This window comes from Gobius niger (genome assembly GCF_951799975.1).
Source record: "Gobius niger genome assembly, chromosome: 22".
In the NCBI taxonomy this organism is placed as follows: domain Eukaryota; kingdom Metazoa; phylum Chordata; class Actinopteri; order Gobiiformes; family Gobiidae; genus Gobius; species Gobius niger.
Window position 1 is genome coordinate 6,808,758 of NC_136873.1, and position 21,205 is coordinate 6,829,962.

At 38.1% G+C, this 21,205-nt stretch overlaps 1 protein-coding gene across 1 annotated transcript in view; it reads left to right on the plus strand.

Moving 5' to 3' along the window:
• Window positions 1–205: 205 nt before the first annotated feature.
• The window catches only part of LOC306981570 (uncharacterized protein), a gene marked incomplete at its 5' end in the record, with an annotated part of 139,220 nt that continues 118,220 nt past the window's right edge, over window positions 206–21,205 (plus strand). The window contains one exon of the mRNA XM_079581178.1: window positions 206–338. Within this exon, the coding sequence (XP_079437304.1) occupies window positions 206–338 (133 nt within the window). The remainder of the gene's footprint in view (window positions 339–21,205) is intronic.

The following is a 21,205-nucleotide window of genomic DNA, read 5'->3' on the forward strand; positions in this document are numbered from 1 at the left end:
CACACGGGGGCGTAGCTCGTGCAGACTCCTCGGGATGCTGCGCGCGCGCGGGCCACACTGACCCCACGAGGACACGGGAGGAGGATGAAGCGCTTCTGACTCCGCACCAGCGACCCTACGGAAAAAGTACTTTAACTTAACGTGTTCACGCGCAGATTTTGTGACGTTTCTCTCCAGAACTAACCGTGTTTGAACCCGTCAGGACATGCCTGGTCGCTGCTGGCTTCCGTGGACCCTGTGCCTGTGCCTCTCCCCGGTGATGCTGCGGACCGGGGCGGCTCCGGACGACGCCGCGGTGGGCTCGGGAGCAGAGTCCGGCTCCGGGATGCTGCTCGCGGGTAGGAAAAAGTGCTCGGAGTAATCGCAAAAACGTGTGGTTGAAAGAAATGTGTTTTTTTTTTTCAAGTAACTGTAAAAAGCTCAGGTGAGTTGAAGCGCGTGAGGATAAAGTCTAATAACGTATTGCTTTTGGAAGTTTGTGAACTTGCATTGCACGTGCAGGTGTGGCTAATTAATTGTTCACGCGCAGAGATGCCTCAACATCTGCGAGGTCTCGTGTTTTATTACTTAAAATCTTAACCAAGCACAATTTCTCCAGTGTAAGCAACAGTGTAATGCCTCATTTGAAAGCTACACTTTTTTTTTTTTTTTTTTTTTTCATAGTTATTTTGCCAAGTTTTCATGTTTTTTTGGGCAAGTTTTTGTGTTTTATTTTTTGTCATGTTTTTTTATGTCGAGCTTTCATCGTTTTTTTTTTTTTTTTTTTTTTGTGTTTCTTTTTTTGTCGAGTTATGTGGTTTTTTGTCATGTTTTTCATAGTTTTTTGTCGCGTTTTTGTGTGTTTTTTGTCATGTTTTCATAGTTTTTTGTCATGTTTTTTTATGTCGAGCTTTCATCGTTTATTTTGTTATGTTTTTTGTCGTGTTTTTCTGTTGTTGTGTCTTCGTGTGTTTCTTTTTTTTTTGTCTTTTTTTTTTTTGTCACGTTTTCATATTTTTTTTGTCAATTTTTTTTTTGTTGTTGTCATGTTTTCAGTTTTCATAGTTTTTTTTGTCGCATTTTCGTTGGGTTTTTTGTCGAGTTTTGTGTTTTTTTGTCATGTTTTCAGTTTTTTGTCGTGTTTTTTTTTTGTTGAGTTGTCATGTTTTTTTTGTCCTGTTTTCATTGGTTTTTTGTCGCGTCTTCGTGTGTTTTTTGTCGAGTTTGTGTTTTTTTTCTCATGTTTTCAGTTTTTTTGACATTTTTTCATAGTTTTTTGTCGCGTTTTCGTGTTTTTTTTTAGTTTTTGCGTCTTTTTTTGTCGAGTTTTCATTCTTTTTTTCTCTGTTTTTGTTACTTTTTCTGTTTTTTTCTTTGCCTTTTCCTCGTGGTTTCGCCAATTTTTCGCCACATTTATGTCGCTCTTTTCTTGCTTCCTTTGTCACGTTTCGTTGTGTTCTCATCCTCGTTTTCGTCGCTATTTTCACACTTTAATCAAGAACTTTGAAGAACAAGATTTGGGTAAAGCCAAACTGGAGAAAATGTGCTCAGTTCAGAGGTTAACACAAAACATGACTCTCAGCCTGGAGAGAATCAGTAACACAGGTGCGGTTCTTATTCAAGTGCTTCAAAAACAAAAGTATTGCGGCTGTTGTTTTTGTTCGCGCCTCATGAGTGTCTCAAAGAACTTTCCAGGAACTGTCTCCGTGCTACACACTTTGTTCTCACATTTCTCTCATAAATCTTCACACAACCATGTAGAAAATTAGCCGGTGGGCTTTTTTTCACCTGTCTACACAAGTTTAGAAACGAAACAAACTAAATAAACAGCTTTTGATGGAATTATTTGCTTAAACAGTTGTAGGAATAACATTTCTGTTTCTTGTTAAAGGGATATTTCAGGATTTTTGACAAAGGGCCTCATTTCCTAGTTATCCAGAGTGTTGTTGATTTATGGAGATATATTTTTCTTTTTATTCATGCAGTCCTTATATTTGAAGAGTTTAGTGGTGCTAGTAGAGCTGCTCGATTATTGAAAAAATAATAATCACGATTATTTTAGTCATAATTGAAATAACGATTATTCAAATGATTATTTGTTGCCTTAAAAAAAATCCATCAAAAAAGTGACAAAAATTCAACAAAAAATGACAAAAAAGCATCAAAAAAGTGACAAAAATCCAGCAAAAAATGACAAAAATCCATCAAAAACATGACAAAAATCCATAAAAAAAAGACAAAAATCCAGCAAAAAAGTGACAAAAATCTATCAAAAAAATGACAAAAATCCATCAAAAAAAATGACAAAAATCCAGCAAAAAAGTGACAAAAATCCATCAAAAAAATGACAAAAATCCTGCAAAAAAGTGACAAAAACCAATCAAAAAAACGACAAAAATCCATCAAAAAAAACAAAAATCCAGCAAAAAAGTGGCAAAAATCCATCAAAAAAATGTCAAAAATCCAGCAAAAAAAGAAAGAAATCCAGCAAAAAAATGACAAAATCCAGCAAAAAAATGACAAAAATCCAGCAAAAAAATGACAAAAATCCAACAAAAAAATGACAAAAATCCAACAAAAAAGTGACAAAAATCCAGCAAAAAAATGACAAAAATCCAACAAAAAAATGACAAAAATCCAACAAAAAAGTGACAAAAATCCAGCAAAAAAATGACAAAAATCCATCAAAAAAAGACAAAAATCCAACAAAAAAGTGACAAAAATCCAGCAAAAAGACGAAAATCCAGCAAAAAAAGACAAAAATCCCCAAACTAAAAATTAGAAAAAAAAATGTGGAAAAAAAAATTGAAAAAAAAAATTGAAAAAAAAAAAAAATTATAATCGTTTTTTTGCCATTATGCTAATTTTGTAATCGTTTACTGTTGTAATCGAAATCGTAATCGAATTTCGATTAATTGCACAGCCCTAGGCGCTAGGCATAGTGGCATGGCATTACTACACGTGGATTTCACAAAGGAGCTTTCTACCCAAAGTAACACGGTTTTAAATACATCTGATTTTCTATTTTTTCCAGAGAAAACACTAGACAGTTTTGTCCTGGTTAATACTGAGATGCTTGATAAAGTTTTCTCCTCAGTGAGGCCCTCCACATGTCTTTTAGACCCGGTCCCAACACCTTTTTAAAAACATTTTATGGATCTTTTAGAGATGATCTTTTAAACATGCCCTGCCTTTTAAAGGGGCGGTGGTGAGGCCCCTGTTGAAGAAGAGCAATTTGGACTGTAATGATTTTAACAATTTCAGAGCCGTGTCCAACCTGCCATTTTGGTTGAGGTGTGGTGTCTCTGCCTTGTGGGTGCTCAGGTGGAGGTGTCCTCTTTGGCTATTATATAGGCCTGTGTAACACCTCATTTGAAAGCTAAAACTGATCTTTTTCCTCGCATTGTTGCTGTGTTGTGTCACCTCTTGTATGTTTTTTTTTTTTTTGTTGTTGTCACTTTTTGGTTGAGCTTTTTGTCACATTTTTGTTGAATTTTTGTCACTTTTTTGTTGAATATTTGTTGAATTTTTGTTGAATTTTTGTTGAATTTTTGTCACATCTTTGTTGAGTTTTTGTCACATTTTTGTTGAATTTTTGTCACATTTTTGTTGAATTTTTGTCACTTTTTTGTTGAATTTTTGTTGAATTTTTGTTGAATTTTTGTTGAATTTTTGTTGAATTTTTGTTGAATTTTTGTCACTTTTTTGTCACTTTTTTGTTGAATTTTTGTTGAATTTTTGTCACTTTTTGTTGAATTTTTGTCACTTTTTTGTTGAATTTTTGTCATATTTTTGTTGAATTTTGTCACTTTTTTGTTGAATTTTTGTCACATTTTTGTTGAATTTTTGTCACATTTTTGTTGAATTTTGTCACTTTTTTGTTGAATTTTTGTCACATTTTTGTTGAATTTTTGTCACATTTTTGTTGAATTTTTGTCACATTTTTGTTGAATTTTTGTCACTTTTTTGTTGAATTTTAGTCACATTTTTGTTGAAATTTTGTCACATTTTTGTTGAATTTTTGTCACTTTTTTATTGAATTTTTGTTGAATTTTTGTTGAATTTTTGTTGAATTTTTGTTGAATTTTTGTCACATTTTTGTTGAATTTTTGTTGAATTTTTGTCACTTTTTTGTTGAATTTTTGTCACATTTTTGTTGAATTTTTGTCACATTTTTGTTGAATTTTTGTTGAATTTTTGTTGAATTTTTGTCACTTTTTTGTCACTTTTTTGTTGAATTTTTGTCACTTTTTTGTTGAATTTTTGTTGAATTTTTGTCACATTTTTGTTGAATTTTTGTCACTTTTTTGTTGAATTTTTGTCACTTTTCTGTTGAATTTTTGTCACAATTTTGTTGAATTTTTGTCACATTTTGGTTGAATTTTTGTCACAATTTTGTTGAATTTTTGTCACATTTTTGTTGAATTTTGTCACTTTTTTGTTGAGTTTTTGTCACATTTTTGTCACATTTTTGTCACATTTTTGTCACATTTTTGTTGAATTTTTGTCGCATTTTGTTGAATTTTGGTCACATTTTTGAATAAAGTCACTGGCACTGACTTTATTCTGTCCCAGATAAAGTCAGTGCCAGTGCAGCCTCCAGTCGCTACAGCTCAGTGGCTGAACTTAGGAGGTTCTTCGCTTTCAAACGAGGAAAGTCCTGCTCACAGAAACTGTTTGTGTTCATGTGCAGCCTTTTTTTTTCATGGGCTTTTCACAGCCAAGCGATGAATCTTAAAAACCACATCTGCAGAATCCTCAGATGAATGGATTACTGAACTAATGGTGAGCTGCAGCCTGTAGACACAACATCCACGCTGGATCAGGCCTTTTTGTGTTGCTGGGGGTTGAACGGAGCAATTATGGAGTTGAAAAATGTCATATGAAGCAGTCACATCAAATATGAAAGCGACATCTGGCGCCAGTGATTTCCCTGTTATGTCTTCTGTCAATCTGATGAGTTGTGTGCGAGTCGTGTGAATGCGTCGAATTAGCAGATGACGCCAGATCAGACGAGCAGATGTTTTGAATGTTCGATTGTTGAAGATGATTTCTGCTGATTTAATGGCAGCGCTGAGCCGGACGTCGTGCTGGATGCTGGTAGATCCACAGCAGTAGATCCACAACAGCAGATCCACAACAGCAGATCCACAACACATATTATTCCAAGAAATCTGTGTCTCCTGGAAAAAAAACAGGAAAAATAGTGAAGAAACAGGGGGAAAATTGCCTGTTCAGGACAACTATCTTTTTGAGCAGAGCCGTGGGAAGATGTTTTAGTTAGGGGGCGCTGAGGGACAAAATTTACCCCCAAAATACTTTTTCTGTGCATAAATTCTATGTATTAACCTCTTAACTCCCGCCTGAACCGAGAGCATTTTCTCCAGTTCAGCTTTACCCAAATCCTGTAGGCCAGTGTAACGCCTCATTTGAAAGACCTACAAAACTAAATTGATCTTTTTCCCTCACGTCAGATTTTTTTTCATCACTTTTTTTGTCGGGCAGGCGTCTCATTTTTGTCAAAATTTTTTTGGTCCATTTTTTTGTCACCTTTTCATCAAATTATTCGCATTTTTTTTGTCAAATTCTCATCACTTTTTTGTCCATTTTTTGTCACTTTTTCGTCAATTTTTTCCTCAATTTTTCGTCAAATGTTTCTCACTTTTTTGTCCAGTTTTTGTCAATTTTAGTCATTTTTTTGTCATTTTTTTGCCCATATTTTGTCACTTTTTCATCAAATTATTCGCATTTTTTGTCAAATTCTTATCACTTTTTTGGCCATTTTTTCTCGATTTTTCGCCAAATTTTTCTCACTTTTTTCGCCAAATTTTTCTCACTTTTTTTGTCCATTTTTGTCATTTTCTGTAAAATTTTTTGTCACTTTTTCATCAATGTTTTCTCACTTTTTTCACATTTTCATCCTTGTTTTCGTCACCTTTTTTCCATAAGCTTTTGGACTGGGGTAAAGCTGGAGAAAATGTGCTCGGTTCAGGTGGGAGTGAAAGGGTTAATATTGCCTGCAGTTCACAAACTATCCACCAGGGTGTGCTGCAGCGCCCTCAGCACCCTGGGTTCCCACGGCCTTGTTTTTGAGCAACAAAGCAATGTCAATTTAGATGTTTACAGCACATTTCTACATATTCCAGATGGTTTATAACAAAACCGCTTCATCATTTTCCCCCCAAAATAGTGATTTATTTTGTCAATGTCTTAAAGTTCATTCATCTCTGTCCTCACTCTTAGCAGGAGCGATCTCATCTTTTGGTTTGCTGAAATAGTTCTGAAGTCATGCTTTTACAAGTACCAATTATATACGAGACTAATGACCAGAAACAACAGGATCTGACAAAGTTTATTCACAGTGACCTCAGTAAAGGTTCATTTTAATGGGGTGATGATCGCTGCAATGTGTTCCCACAACTGTTCCAGACGGCTCACCATGACATGTTTCAGACTCAGGATCACAGTAAGACTTTTGCTTGTTAAATTTGATGTTTGATAACAAGTTTCAAGGATGTAAGTTCATAAAATAGTGTGCAATAGGCCTCACATTCTCTGTACTGCCGACTGATTGAGATTGCAGTCGATATAAATTGATGGTGAGGCACATGTTGTAAAGACTCCAATGTAGAGTAAACAAAACTGAATGTTCCTTACATTGAAATAACGGCAGCATTTTCCATTTAAAAAGCGCATTTTCAACTTAAAATGTGAAATACAAATGAAAAGGCAACACAACCTTCACAGCCAGGACTCATGCCCCGCCTTTAACCTCTTACCACCCGCCTGAACCAAATGCATTCTGTCCTCTTTGGCTTATTATATAGGCCTGTGTAACACCTCATTTGAAAGCTAAGACCCACAAAACTGATGTTTTTCCTCGCATTGTTGCTGTGTTGAGTCACCTTTTGTATGTTTTTATTTTTAATTTTTGTCAGTTTTGTTGATTTTTTTGTCAATTTTTTGTTGAATTTTTGTCACATTTTTGTTGAATTTTTGTTGAATTCTTGTCACATTTTTGTCACATTTTTGTCACATCTTTGGTTGAGTTTTTGTCACATTTTTGTTGGATGTTTGTTGAATTTTTGTCACTCTTTGGTTGAATTTTTGTTGAATTTGTGTTGAATTTTTGTCACTTTTTTGTTGAATTTTTGTCACTTTTTGTTGAATCTTTGTCACATTTTTGTTGAATTTTTGTCACATTTTTGTTGCATTTTTGTCACTTTTTTGTTGAATTTTTGTCAGTTTTTGTTGAATCTTTGTCACATTTTTGTTTAATTTTTGTCACATTTTTGTTTAATTTTTGTCACATTTTTGTTGAATTTTTGTCACTTTTTTGTTGAATTTTTGTCACTTTTTTTTTTGATTTTTTGTTGAATTTTGTCACATTTTTGTTGAATTTTTGTCATTTTTTTGTTTAATTTTTGTCACTTTTTTGTTTAATTTTTGTCACTTTTTTGTTGAATTTTTGTCACATTTGTGTTGAATTTTTGTCACATTTTTGTTGCATTTTTGTCACATCTTTGTTGAATTATTGTCACTAGTTACCATAGATATGCACTAGTCTAGCACCACTAAACTCTTAAAATTATAAGAACTGCATGAATTTAAAAAAAAGAAAATATCTCCAGAAATCAGCAACACTCTGGATAACTAGGAAATTAGGTCCTATGTCAAAAATCATGAAATATCCCTTTAAGGTAGCAGCGCCATGCGGATAGAGATAGAGATTTTCCCCATCACATTTCATCCTGAAAAATCAAAGAATGGTGTCTCTTTTTGGAAATACTATATTTACTATTTGAGAAAAGCAAAAGGAATTTCAGTATGATGCTGGCAAGTTCCCCCAGCTCCACTCAAACGACATGCAGAGGACTAATCTTATCTAAAAGTCTGGAAATTCCTTGTTCCTAACCCCACGTGTCGCTTCTGCTGAACTGTGGAGTGTTACGTGTCGGCCCGCAGCAGGAGGTCAAGGTCAGTGTGGTGATATGTGACTCCTGTCTTCTCCCGAGACCTCTGTCACCCCTGATGCTGCTCTGAGTTACTGCAGTAGTTTGGTTGCACAACAGAAGTGTCCTCATTTCTCTCAGTGTGGAGTTTTCCTCTATGAGCGTCGTTTCCAATGTGAGGTCTGGGGTCACTCCGGAGGGACACTTTTCCTGATCGGACCAAGTTTACTTTGCTTGTTTGAGGACATTTCAGACCAGTTCTAGGGTAAATCTCGCTTTGAAATAAGAAAGTAAACTCACCAATGAGACAAGACCAATTTTCTTTCCCCATTGGCAAAGAAAATGACCTGAAATAAGGACGAAATGCATCGAAACGAGTCAGAAACATCTCAGAACAAGTGAAATAATCCAGGACAAATGCCCAAGAACGTCTTAACCAGTCAAAACAACTAAAATTTGGATTATTGTGCTCAAATTGAGATGTTTATACTGATCTAGTTAAATACTTTTTGCAGTGAAACCATGACATTTACAAGTTTCGGACGCTACTGGTCTGATTAAAATAAATAATCTTTTGTGATTTGTTTGAGAGGCCGAATGAACCCTTTCAGAGGGATAATAACAGTATATATTTAGCCTCCAGAGATTGCTCTTTGTACAATCCCGAGTTCAAGGTCAAGGTTTATTTATATAGCACATTTAAAAACAGAGTACTGCCCCAAAGTGCTTTCCATGTTCAGTGCAAAAATACAGACACACAAAAAACATATTGCTTCAACAATGTACAAAAAATAAAAACTGCAGCATAATCAAATGTCCAGCTCAACTTGGCAGAGGCAGAGAGTTCAGAGTTCAGAGTTTAGGGCCGGCAACAGCAAAGGCTCGATCTCCTCTGGTTTTTCATTTGGACCGTGGGCTAAAGTCAAAGAGCATCTGGTCCGAGGACCTCAATGATCTGCTGGGAGTCTGCAAATTCAGCAAGTCTTTTAGGTACGAAGGTGCTAAGTCATAAAGAGATTTAAAAACAAACAGTAACATTTTAAACTGGATTCTAAAAGTCACAAGAAGCCAGTGGTCTGGTCCCTGTGAGCAGACGAGCTGCCGCATTCTGGACTAGCTGGAGTCTGCGCATGGACGACTGGTCAAGGCCGTAATATAATGAGTTCATGACTTTGGGAATGGCTCCTCTGCAAATTCCTAATGTCGATCCATCCTAGGGCTGCTCGATTATTGAAAAAATAATAATCACGATTATTTTTGTCATAATTGAAATCACGATTATTCAAACGATTATTTGTTGCCTTTAAAAAAAAACATCAAAAAAATGACAAAAATCCATCAAATAAGACAAAAATCCAGCAAAAATAGTGACAAAAATCCATTAAAAAAGTGACAAAAATCCATCAAAAAAAGACAAAAATCCATCAAAAAAGTGACAAAAATCCATCAAAAAAAGTGACAAAAATCCAGCAAAAATAGTGACAAAAATCCATAAAAAAATGACAAAAATCCAGCAGAGAAAAGACAAAAATCCATCAAAAAAGTGACAAAAATCCATCAAAAAAAGACAAAAATCCATCAAAAAAAGTGACAAAAATCCAGCAAAAAAAAGACAAAAATCCATCAAAAAAAGACAAAAATCCATTAAAAAAGTGACAAAAATCCATCAAAAAAAGACAAAAATCCATCAAAAAAGTGACAAAAATCCATCAAAAAAAGTGACAAAAATCCAGCAAAAATAGTGACAAAAATCCATAAAAAAATGACAAAAATCCATCAAAAAAGTGACAAAAATCCATCAAAAAAAGACAAAAATCCATCAAAAAAAGTGACAAAAATCCAGCAAAAAAAAGACAAAAATCCATCAAAAAAAGACAAAAATCCAGCAGAAAAAGTGACAAAAATCCATCAAAAAAAGACAAAAATCCATCAAAAAAGTGACAAAAATCCATCAAAAAATTACAAAAATTCATCAAAAAAGTGACAAAAATCCATTAAAAAAAATAACAAAAATCCAGCTAAAAAAGACAAAAAACCATCAAAAAAGTGACAAAAATCCAAAAATTACAAATTAGAAAAAAAAATTGCAAAAAAAAAAACATTTGAAGAAAAAAGAAAAAAAAAAAAAAAGAAAAAAATAATTATAATCGATTTTTTGCGATTATGCTATTTTTGTTATCGTTTACTGTTGTAATCGAAATCGTAATCGAATTTCGATTAATTGCACAGCCCTAATCCATCCATCCATTTTCTCTCTGAGCAGAGCTGCTCAGACTTCCCAGTCCACGCACACTTCCTCCAGCTGTTCTGGGGGGATCCTGAGGCGTCCCCAGCTCCTGAGCGTGACCAGGAGGCTTCAGAAACAGATGCCCGAGCCACCTCAGCTGGCTACTCCGAGCTCCTCCCGGGTAACTGAGCTCCTCACCCGATCTCGAAGGGTGCGCCCAGCCACCCTGCGAAGGAAACTCACCCTCCATCCGTCCCTCACTGGCCGTTAACTTGATTGAATCACTCAACCTCTGTTTACTTGGATGACTGAGACCCTTGTTGTAAAGTCAGTTCCTCATTATAAAGACTGGACTAGTTCTCTCAACTGTGTGATAAACCCTTACGTCGTTTGTTGAAATCATATCCTGGAAGTCTCCGCTTTACTGTTGGCTGAATTTAGCGTTTAGATTAGACTTAACCTCACGAACAAGCCGTCGAGCCTCCTCAGCTCTGTAGTGAGGCCAAATGGAAGCAGCTGCAGATGTAACGCGCTGATAGCTCGAAGACAAAAGCTTTCAGATGTTCGGAGTCAGACGGGGAATTAGAGAACGGCTTTTATTTAGTGTGTGCGAACATTTACCCAGCATTACATCACGGTCTGCGGAAATGTGGATGTGAGTGTGGACAGACGATCCACACGGACGAAGTGAAAGATGGGTGTGGATAACGTCCCAGTGAGTTTTACATCATTAAAGTTTCCTGAAGCTTTACATCTACTTAGAACGGTTAGGAATCTGTACAATTTTTCGCCTGGAGTTGCCACCACTATGTGACAGTAGATACTCAACATACTCAATATATGATACCTGACAGATCATTTCAGGGGTGGCTCTTTGCTTCACTGGGCTCATTTGATGCATTTTCTACAGATTTAAAAGTTTCCACTCCCTCGAAACCACTTGAGTTAGAGTCCATCCCTCTCTCTGTGTGTCTTTCCTGGTTCTCTAAAAAAGAGTAATAAAGCATGAATACCGTAAATGCTCTAATATCGGCCGGGGCCTTTATTTACTCGAGGGCATCTAGGACCAGGCCTTTATTGGAACCAGGCCACAATTAGAGACAGGCCTTTATTTCTATTTGACGACCAGGAGAATGAAGAAAAACGAGATTTGTGTCCATTTGCACCTAAAACATTAGGTTAATTTATTAATGAACATTTCAAACCCTCTCCCAGCGGCTGGAACATTGACGCCTTTTATTTTGTCGGGACAACAGGAAGTGTTTCGTTGCTGTTAGCGGAGCTTTGACATCAGTGTCACTGCAGGTTTCTGTTTCGTTTTTACCGTGGGCCGGATTATTTGTTGTTATCTCGTGTAAAAGGTGAGTTTAGACGGAGCGTTTGTGTTTGTGATCGATCATGAGACTGACCCGAGAGAAGACGAGACGCTCGGGCTGATGGGAGGAGTTATTTTGAGGCGTGGGACTGACCTGCACACGGAGCAGCTGGACGTGCTTTGAAGACGCGATGGTGACTTTATTAAAACCCTGGAGGGTCACACAACATTTAGGGATGCACCGATACCGATACCAGTATCGGGTATCGGGCCGATACCACGTGCTTGTACTCATACTCGTACTCATTCATGAGGTCCCGATACCAGGAACCGATACCATTTGACGTGCGGCCAGCGCACCTACGAGGCGCACCTCTCAGCTGAGGAGAGAAAATAGCAACAAACTGGAGAATTCTTTAGTGGAAATACAATAATCCACATAGAGCTGACTTTATTACAGACTGCGCTCTCTAAATCAGAGTCTGAGCTGGATTTAACCAGAGCTTGATGTTGTTCGTGCTGCAGCGTCTGCAGTGTTTACAACATACAGGCTAACGATGCTAACTCGCGGCTAGCGCAGTTTTGGCCATTCTGACGCCGTTTTATGCCCAGGGGTTTATTCATCTGAAAAACTAACCCAGCGACTAAAAAGTCCTCAGAAAATCCAAAATAAAGACATACAGCATGTTTATATTGAGCGAAAATGAGCTGCAGCAGAACAATGAAAACGCCGTAGCTTCTCGCTAAGTTACTACAAACACACGAGAAAATCTACAGGAGCTGAAGTAAGGACGAAAAGAGACCATTTAAGAAACATCTCAATACTATTGTTAAATAAAAATACATAAATGAATAAAGCACAGGCACTGGGAAGCTCTTGGATATGGGCTTTTCTGTCTATGATGGACAGTGCAATAAAAATTAAACATTATATTGAATGAAAATAAAAATAAATAAATAATAAATGGCATCAGCACAATTCTAATATAACTGCTCTTAAATGTGTCGCCCACTTTACTTAAGGAAATGTACATGAGTAAATTAACTAATTACAAACCAATCTGCTGTGAAAAAATTAAGAATGTTGAAGAAAATGCCTTGTACTCGTATCGGTATTCGGTATCGGCGAGTACTTAAATCCAAGTACTCGTACTTAAATCCAAGTACTCGTACTTAAATCCAAGTACTCGTACTTAAATCCAAGTACTCGTACTCGTATCGGTTTTAGAAAAAGTGGTATCGGTGCATCCCTAACAACATTTGTTGCCCTGTTTCCAAATATCGTCACAGGAGGTTTGAAAAGTTGCTAAATCTGTGTCAAAGTTACGCTCGGATCAGCTCCTCCGCAGCGTCCCCATCAGCCCGGGTTCAGTTTGTTACTTCCTGCGTGTGAGTTTTCATTTACACCAGTATGAGACAAATTCCTAACATGGGGAATATTTCTACAGCTATAGTTTCTAATAAAAGCCCCGGCCTGTTTTAGAGACCGGCTTTAATTTGCCTCCGCCAGCCGCGAACCCGGCCTCTGTCAGAGACCCGGCCGCTAATGGAATACAGGCCAGTATTAGAGAATTTACGGTAAATACATGAAATGCTGTCCCAGTCTGAGCAGAACAGCATAAAATGTACATTGTCCTCTTTCTTTGCCAGGAATAAAACCATTAAGTCTGATATAATAGCTACTGGAGGACCGTGAGCAGCTCATATATCGAGTCCTAGTCTCTACAAGATCAATTGTTTTGTAGGTTTTCTGGTGAGCGGGTCCATCAGCAGTGAAAACCTTCCAAACATTTGATCCTGGAGGCCACTGTGATTGAAAGTAAAGGCGCCTGACCACTCATACAAGATCTTTTCCCACTTATAAAGTTGCATAATGCACCTTTCAAAAGAGATTATAACATAAAGAGATCTGTGTGTTTGAATGTGGCTTCAAAAGAGATGTTTCTGGTGCTTATCTGATCTTTTAGTCATCGTCATTCGTCATTGTGAATGAATGCAAACGATAAACATGCCCAGTGCCCTCAGTGCTGAATGTGATCTCAGATTGGCGTCGTTCGGCCGCCATTATCCCAGTGGGACATGTTTAAACCATCAGGTCGTGGTAATTCTCCGTAAAGAGAGCGGAGCCGGGCTAAAGGCTGCAGCTGCCACATGTGGAGCCGCTCCAATACATCGTGTTCTGGTAAATCGATGCCAGATGAGGCGAGCTTTCAAATCAGTGTCTGTCATGGAAGTTACTCATCAGCCGGCTTGGTATTTCTATTTATAGCTATTGACTTTAGATCAGTGGTCTCCAACATTTAGTACTCGGTGTTTGGAGCTACGAGTGTTGTCACGATACTGCAATTTCAAACTCAATTGCAATACTGAAAATAAAAGTCGATTCCCCTTTTAAACATCATATTTGCTGTAGAAAACTCTTGTCTCTTTCCTTCTTCACTGTATTGTCTACGTTGCAGAATGCTCAACATTATACTAGTCTATTCAGATTTACCATGTTCTTGAGACATTAAGTAATAAAGGGTCATTTGTTTTTGCTGATTAACTGTTTTGCACATAGTCAAAAGCTTATACTGTATTTGGTGATTTAAAGAACAATATAAAGTGTTTACAGGTGGATTTGTCCCATGACCATCAGGTTAAACACTGTCAGTTTCTGCCTTCATGAACAGTAACAGTCACTGCTGTCACATTTAGGAGCAGAACAGTGCATTAATAAAGCACAGTGTTAAAACTGGCCTTTAAAAAAAATCATCTAAATATATTCATGAGTTAAACACTACAAAAAGTAAATATCAAGCATTGGCTTAAATGACTTGAATTGAGGAAATGTATCTTGTTTTGAGCGGTTTTCACTCATTTAGACACTTTTCCTGATCGGACAAAGTTTACTTTGCTTGTTTTGAGGACATTTCAGACCAGTTCTAGGGTAAATCTCGCTTGAAATAAGAAAGTAAAATTGCCAATGAGATAAGACCGATTTTCTTTCCCCATTGGCAAAGAAAATGACCTAAAATAAGGGTCACCAAAGCATATAAAAAGTAGATCAAACACCTTATTGTGTGTAGATGAAAAAAAAGGTTTTGAAAATAAACAAGAAATGAATAAAAAACAATAGCAGAGTCTCCCCTTATGGCTGTAGTCGTCTTGCGAAGTGCTGTTCAGGTAAGAAAAAAGCGTCAGGGCTGAAAACTCCATTGGATTTTCTAGATTAGCAGCAGTTCACATCTAAGAACATCTCAGCGAGGCTCCACAGGGGACGGTTCTTGCGCCCCTGCTCTTCACTCTGTAATATCAAGCATCGGCTTAAATGAATTGAATTGAGGAAATGTATCTTTGTTTGTTGTCATTTAGACACTTTTCCTGATCGGACCGAGTTTCCTTTGCTTGTTTGAGGACATTTCAGACCAGTTCTAGGGTAAATCTCGCTTTGAAATAAGAAAGTAAAGCAAAGACAAAGAAAATGGTAAAGAAAATGACCTGAAATAAGGACGAAATGTATCGAAACGAGTCAGAAACATCTCAGAACAAGTGAAATAATCCAGGACAAATGCCCAAGAACTTCTTAACTAGTCAAAACAACTAAAATTTGGATTATTATGCTCAAATTGAGATGTTTATACTGATCTAGTTAAATCCTTTTTGTTCAGAGGATGTTTCTACTGTGTTCAATATGTTTAGAACCTAAAGCAAGCCTTACTTTAACAGGACTTGGCTGTTGGTCTCTCACAATCTACTGGTTGGAGATCCCTGCTTCAGATAAGCCTCACTCTCAGCTTCATATCAATACAATTTGTTAAACATTCAAGGCAAAAACAGAAAAATAATGCACTTTGAACTAGAATCTGCCTGGACAGACGCGTGTTCTGGAAGCAATCGCTGCATTCAATCATAATAAACCAATGACAGAGCTGGCGTTGATGATGGATGATGGATTTCTCTGGCAAAGTTTAATTTACAAATCCCAAACTCTACTTAAGGGACCTTGACCCGTTGAGCTCGTCAACTTCAATGAGATGCTCTTCTCAAACCATGCGTCTTTGCAAATAAAAAAAACAAAAATGTACGTAGAGAGCTCACATCTGCCAGCCAGGCCGCATTCTTAGTTAGCCTCTAGTTTCAACAGTGCCATGCTTTGGATAACCACAGAAAAGCATCGGCCGTGAAGTATGTGACTGCACGTAGTGTAGGGCGGCATGCTTTTGTGAATGAAGAACCAGTTAAAAAAAACAATGGATGGATATACGTACCTTCAAGAAAAGACGAAATACAGTATAATCTGCTAAACTAATATAAGAAGCGCAGTGCAGACCTGCTGGAGAAGTTTTAGTACATCTTTGTAGGACTCTAAACTACAGACTGTAGCTCTGTAGTACACTCTCTAACGTATACGTTTGTGAAGTGTGACGTCACGGCTTCCAGGTCCCAGCAGACCGGCAAATATGAGAAAAACTCATAAAAACAACCATCAATATTTCTGAAACTCAACAGAGAGTTACTGAATCTGTAAGGATTAAACAACTCGGAGCCGTGCATTCGACGGTTATAATGCACGACACGGAGTCAAGAACACCACGACGCGCAGCTTATACCAGGGTCACACAAACGCAACATTTATAATAAGTATTTGTTTCATTTACTAAAGTCACTAAATATGCCAGACTACGGGACTATTTTGTGTGGGTTATTAGCCGGTCACTGAAGGCTGGTCTCAGAGCGAGTCATTCTCCGCAGTTACGAGGATCTCAGTCAGGCGCAACCAAACAACATAAGCACACGCTGCATCGCCAGAATCACAACACAACAGGACTAACCCGGCACTTTTCCCTGGAAGTAAACACAGATATGCGGCACTCATGGGCAGGAGTTATTTCACTTTTACGCTGTTTAACCTGAAGCTAAAGCTAGCTAGCTCAACCAGCTCAACTGTTTATGGAAACAGCTGCGGTGGAGTCGCTCACACCTGGGCCCCCCCAACTGAAACTTTTATGTTTGACTTTACTAATCCAGACAAATATGCTTCAATGCAGGATCATTTTATGTACGCCTGAAAATGATGAATAGCCTTAACCGTTTTCAATAGAAATGTAAAGCTCATATGTTATTAACAGTAGCTAACCTAGCTGCTCACTCTCCTCTACAAACATTTAGCAAACATTTTGTTTTGGCCAAAAACGTTGAAATGAAAAACAAAATCCATCTCATACGTTCCTGTCAGTCACTAATTACGTGTTTATCTGATGCAGCTGTGTCATGCGTTGCTATGGCGATGCCCACAGCGGAGTGATATCCCAGTGATTTAACTACCGGACTACGTGTGCGGTTATACGAAAATAATGCACGCTTGTTAGCACCCACCAGCCAATCAGAATCGAGTATTCACCCAGACCATGGTATAAATTTATTTAATAGTATAAGCTCTAAACAAAAGATAGTCTTGGTCAAAACATTCACTTTCTTACCTCAAAATCATTTTTTTTCCTCTATAGAATCTGCATCCACCTGTTTACAACCTTGACAAGTGGAGGAAGTGGGTAAACACGTAATGCCGTAATGCTCCGGTATGCTTGTGTTCTTTAGTTTTTCTGACATAAACAACAGAAGTCATTTCCTGAACTCCGTGTGGCAGGAGCGCCATTGTTAATGTCCCAATGATACAACTTTCTTGTCGCTGTTTCTGTCGTCACATCCGCTATGTTCTCATTGGCTGCTGCGCTTCGGTCGTCCCACATTAGTCCCGCCTCAAGCAGTAGCTTTTCTACGACAGGGTCCCCAGACTAGTCTCCTGTTTATTAATTAATAAACATCAGGGATTAGTCTGGATGCCAGGCTAGGAATTGGTGGTGATACAACCATACCCGGTCTCCCCTATATTTTTCTGCTAAATAAAGATAAAGATACAAAGACATGGAAAGGGGCAAAGTGGTTCAACAGCCCATAAATGCATAAATAACGGAGAATGCTAACGTTTTTTTCACTTCTACTGAACAATCTGCTGTGAGAAAATATCCATATTTGCCCGATTTACACTGGACTTTATTCATGCGTGATAAATAAGTTCATATTCCACCAGAAAATGGCTACAAACAGTGGCAAATTGTATAAAGTAATGCTTAATTTGTACCCTTTAAGTTTTGTTTTATCGTATTTTACGTTTATTGTGGGATATTTAAGATGAAATACTTTTCAAACAAAGCTTTCCAGCTATTTTTAACCTTAAAAGTTCTTTAGGTCCTCAATATTATCGTATTATCGCAATTTTCCTGTCTCGATACATCTTCAAATGTCGTTATTGTTATTATCCAGGCCTAGTGTGATGTACTGATATAACGTCAGTGATTTGATCCTGTCCATGGTTTAATTCATGCTGTGAGATGAGATAGGCAGGGCTTGAGGAGACGTATGGCATGTCATCCAGTCCAGTGTGCTATTAAGAGTTGAAAGAGCGGGAGGAATGTCGGCTGCATGACTGACTCTTATCTGCAGCATGTCAGTGTCCAGACCCACAGTCTCTCGTCCACATCGCTCTCATGTACATCACGGTCCACACACTGTCATTTTAACAAGGAAATGTGTAAAACCGTAGAGACACGAGTTCATGAGATGAGATTATGACATATTTTTGTTCATATGTTTCCTTTGTATTGAGCTTTTAGGAAGAGCTACGTTGAACATATGAAACAGATTGTTGTTAGTGATTGTTAGTGATTGTTGTTGCGACCTCTCCCTTCGTTCCTGTGCCCTGACCTTTAGATCCTCTGACTCCTGAGTTATGTCTCCATGGAGATCGCTGTCAATCACAGACAGCAGCTTGTAAAAAAGAAAATATGCAGCTCCATTATGACATATGAAGAGTTTAGGCTCCTTAACGTTATCATGAATAGATCAGGCCTTTTATGGCTCATATTAGAAAGGTAAGGTAAAAGGTCTGTCTGTCTGGTCCAGTCTGAACGATATGGATAAAATTTCATATCTTGATATTCATGCCAGATATCTCCATATAAATATAATAAGATATAACTAGGGGTTCAGTGAAAACCAGAAAAATATAAACATAATACAAAAGAGTGCAGTTTTATTGATGAGAATCTATATTGTTTATGTCTTGCTTTTTCGATATTAATATCTTGAACGTTCATATCTCGATATCGATACGTTAACGATATATCTTTCAACCCTAGTCTCGTCTGTCTCGTCTGTCAATATATGGAAATTATGCTGTGAAGGAGACGTATCCTAAAATTTACTTTTTAGGGAAGTATCAGTTTCACTTGATTTAAGGGCATGTATTTTTTTGTGTTTACTGAGCACGGATGTCTTCAAATTGCTGTTGAAGACTATGCTGAACCTCTGGGTACCTGACGATTCGATACGATACACAATACCTGGTCACGATAACATTGCGATTCGCCGAAACTGCGATAATTTATATATTGCACAAAAATAACCTACGAAACGTCACGATTTGTTTGTATGTTTTTTTTAAACACACTACATATTATTCATAATTTGCATTTCAATCAATCAATCAAACTTTATTTATAAAACGCTTTTCATACCGAAAGGTATCACAAAGTGCTTTACAGATTACAACATTTAAAACTATATGCCTGGCGCAACCTCCCATATATATATTTTATATATTAGGAATAAATAAATAGATTAGTCAGTTAAAAGCTACGTTAAGAAGGACCAAGACCATTAAGACTTTTAGAAAACCATTAAAAGAACTTTAATTAAAATCGATCCTGAAACACACGGGGCCAATGCAGCGATTCTAAAACCGGTGTAATGTGGTCCCGCCTCCTGGTCTTCGTCAGGACACGAGCTGACGAATTGTGTAAAAGTTGTAAACCTGAGATCCTCTTTTTGGGAAGACCAGAAAGCAGGGCATTACAGTAGTCGATACGACTGGTGATAAAAGCATGCATGAGCGTCTCCGTGTTGGCCCGAGAGAGAATGGGGCGACTCTGGCTATGTTCTTTAGATGGTAAAAACCTGTCTTTGTGATATTCTTAATGTGTGGAATAAAAGTCAGCTCAGAGTCAAAGATCACACCCAGGTTCTTCACCTGTGAGGAAGGATTCATAGGCAGTGACTGTAGTTTGGGTAAAAGTCTCTCTCTCAGGGCCGATGATTAACATTTCAGTTTTGTCCTGGTTAAGCTGGAGAAAGTTTTCTGCCATCCAGGATTTGATATCTAAAATGCAGTTAAAAAGTGCATCTATTGGCCTGGTGTCATCAGGAGACATGGAGATGTTTGTTTTCATGTGCTTTGTTCCCCTTTCTCTCCAAAAAATAAGTGAATGGATATAATTATCATTACTCTGATCTGTCAGTGGCATCACCTCATTTACATTTGAATTAACAAGAAACCATAGTCATGTTTCAAAAGGAAAAAGTCAGACAAATCAGTCTTATTTATAATTATAAAATCTATCATTTAAAGTTATATATTTGTGTGACAGTGTGCTACCCTCTGCTGTTTTGACTGAATTCTTGATCATTATCGGCATCCATTTCCACTTCCACTTCCACTCCACTTCCACTTCCACTTCCATTTCCATTTCCATTTCCATTTCCATTTCCATTTCCACTTCCACTTCCACTTCCACTTCCACTTCCACTTCCACGGGTCGTGGGGGCAGCGGTCTGAGCTGCCCAAATCACATTGCACCAGCCCCTTATGGCTCCTCCTGCAGGTGGTGGGTCCACAGAAGGACGTCCTCATGGTTCTAAACGGGCCTGTTGGTCTCTCATAAGGGGCTTCTGAACCGCTCTTTGTCTGACCCGTCACCTAGGACCTGTTTTGCCCTGGGAGACCCTACCAGGGGCACAAAGCCCCCGACAACAGAGCCCCCAGGATCATTCGGGTGCTCAAACCCTTCCACCACGTTAAGGTGGCGGTTCCAGGAAGGGATTATTGGCCTCTATACACTATAAAAACAATGGAGCACTGCTGCCTCATTAACATGCACGACGTCATCAAAAGTATCACTATCGGAATATTGTATCGTCCCGCAAATAATTGTGATATATCGATATATTGTCCCACCCCTAATGCTGATTTGAACTCTCGCGTAGCTGCCCTGGTTATTTTAAAGCTCACATCACGATTTGTTTTTTTCCCCAAAGTCGTTCACCCGTAGTAGAAACTTCCAAACAGATCACTCAGGAGAACGTAAACAGAAGGCGAGCCGAGCGGCGGGCCCCGACACGCACAGGCTGACGGGAGTCTGACAGCGCCGCTCTGGGTCAAACGCAACAGAAGTAATTAAGAGCCGTTCCTTCTGGCTGTCTGAGGAGGGGAACGTGTAACATGGCTGTCACGGGGCGTATCAGATCTGTCACTTTCAGCCAAACCAATAAAGATAAGCATCGACGGAGCAGCGACTTCAATACGTTTACCGAAGACAGCTGAGCGTCCCACGGATATCCACGTTCTGATTAGGATTACACATATTTCTCAGACACCGGGAAGACTTTTACTAAGACGTATGAAAGTGTAGAAGTCCATTAGTGTGGAGCGAGGTCAGGAAAGTTGAAACAGTCTACAGGGAATTCTGCTCCATTTACCCGTCAGTCAGGCCGGTCTCTGCACTACAGGCTGAGGTGGAGGCAGTTCACTCACCTGCACTGTGGTGTCAAGACATCGAGTAATGTACACAACTTTTTTTTGAAAATTGCTGACCTAACCTTTTACAGGGTAGTGTGAAGCAGTGGTTTTGCTTG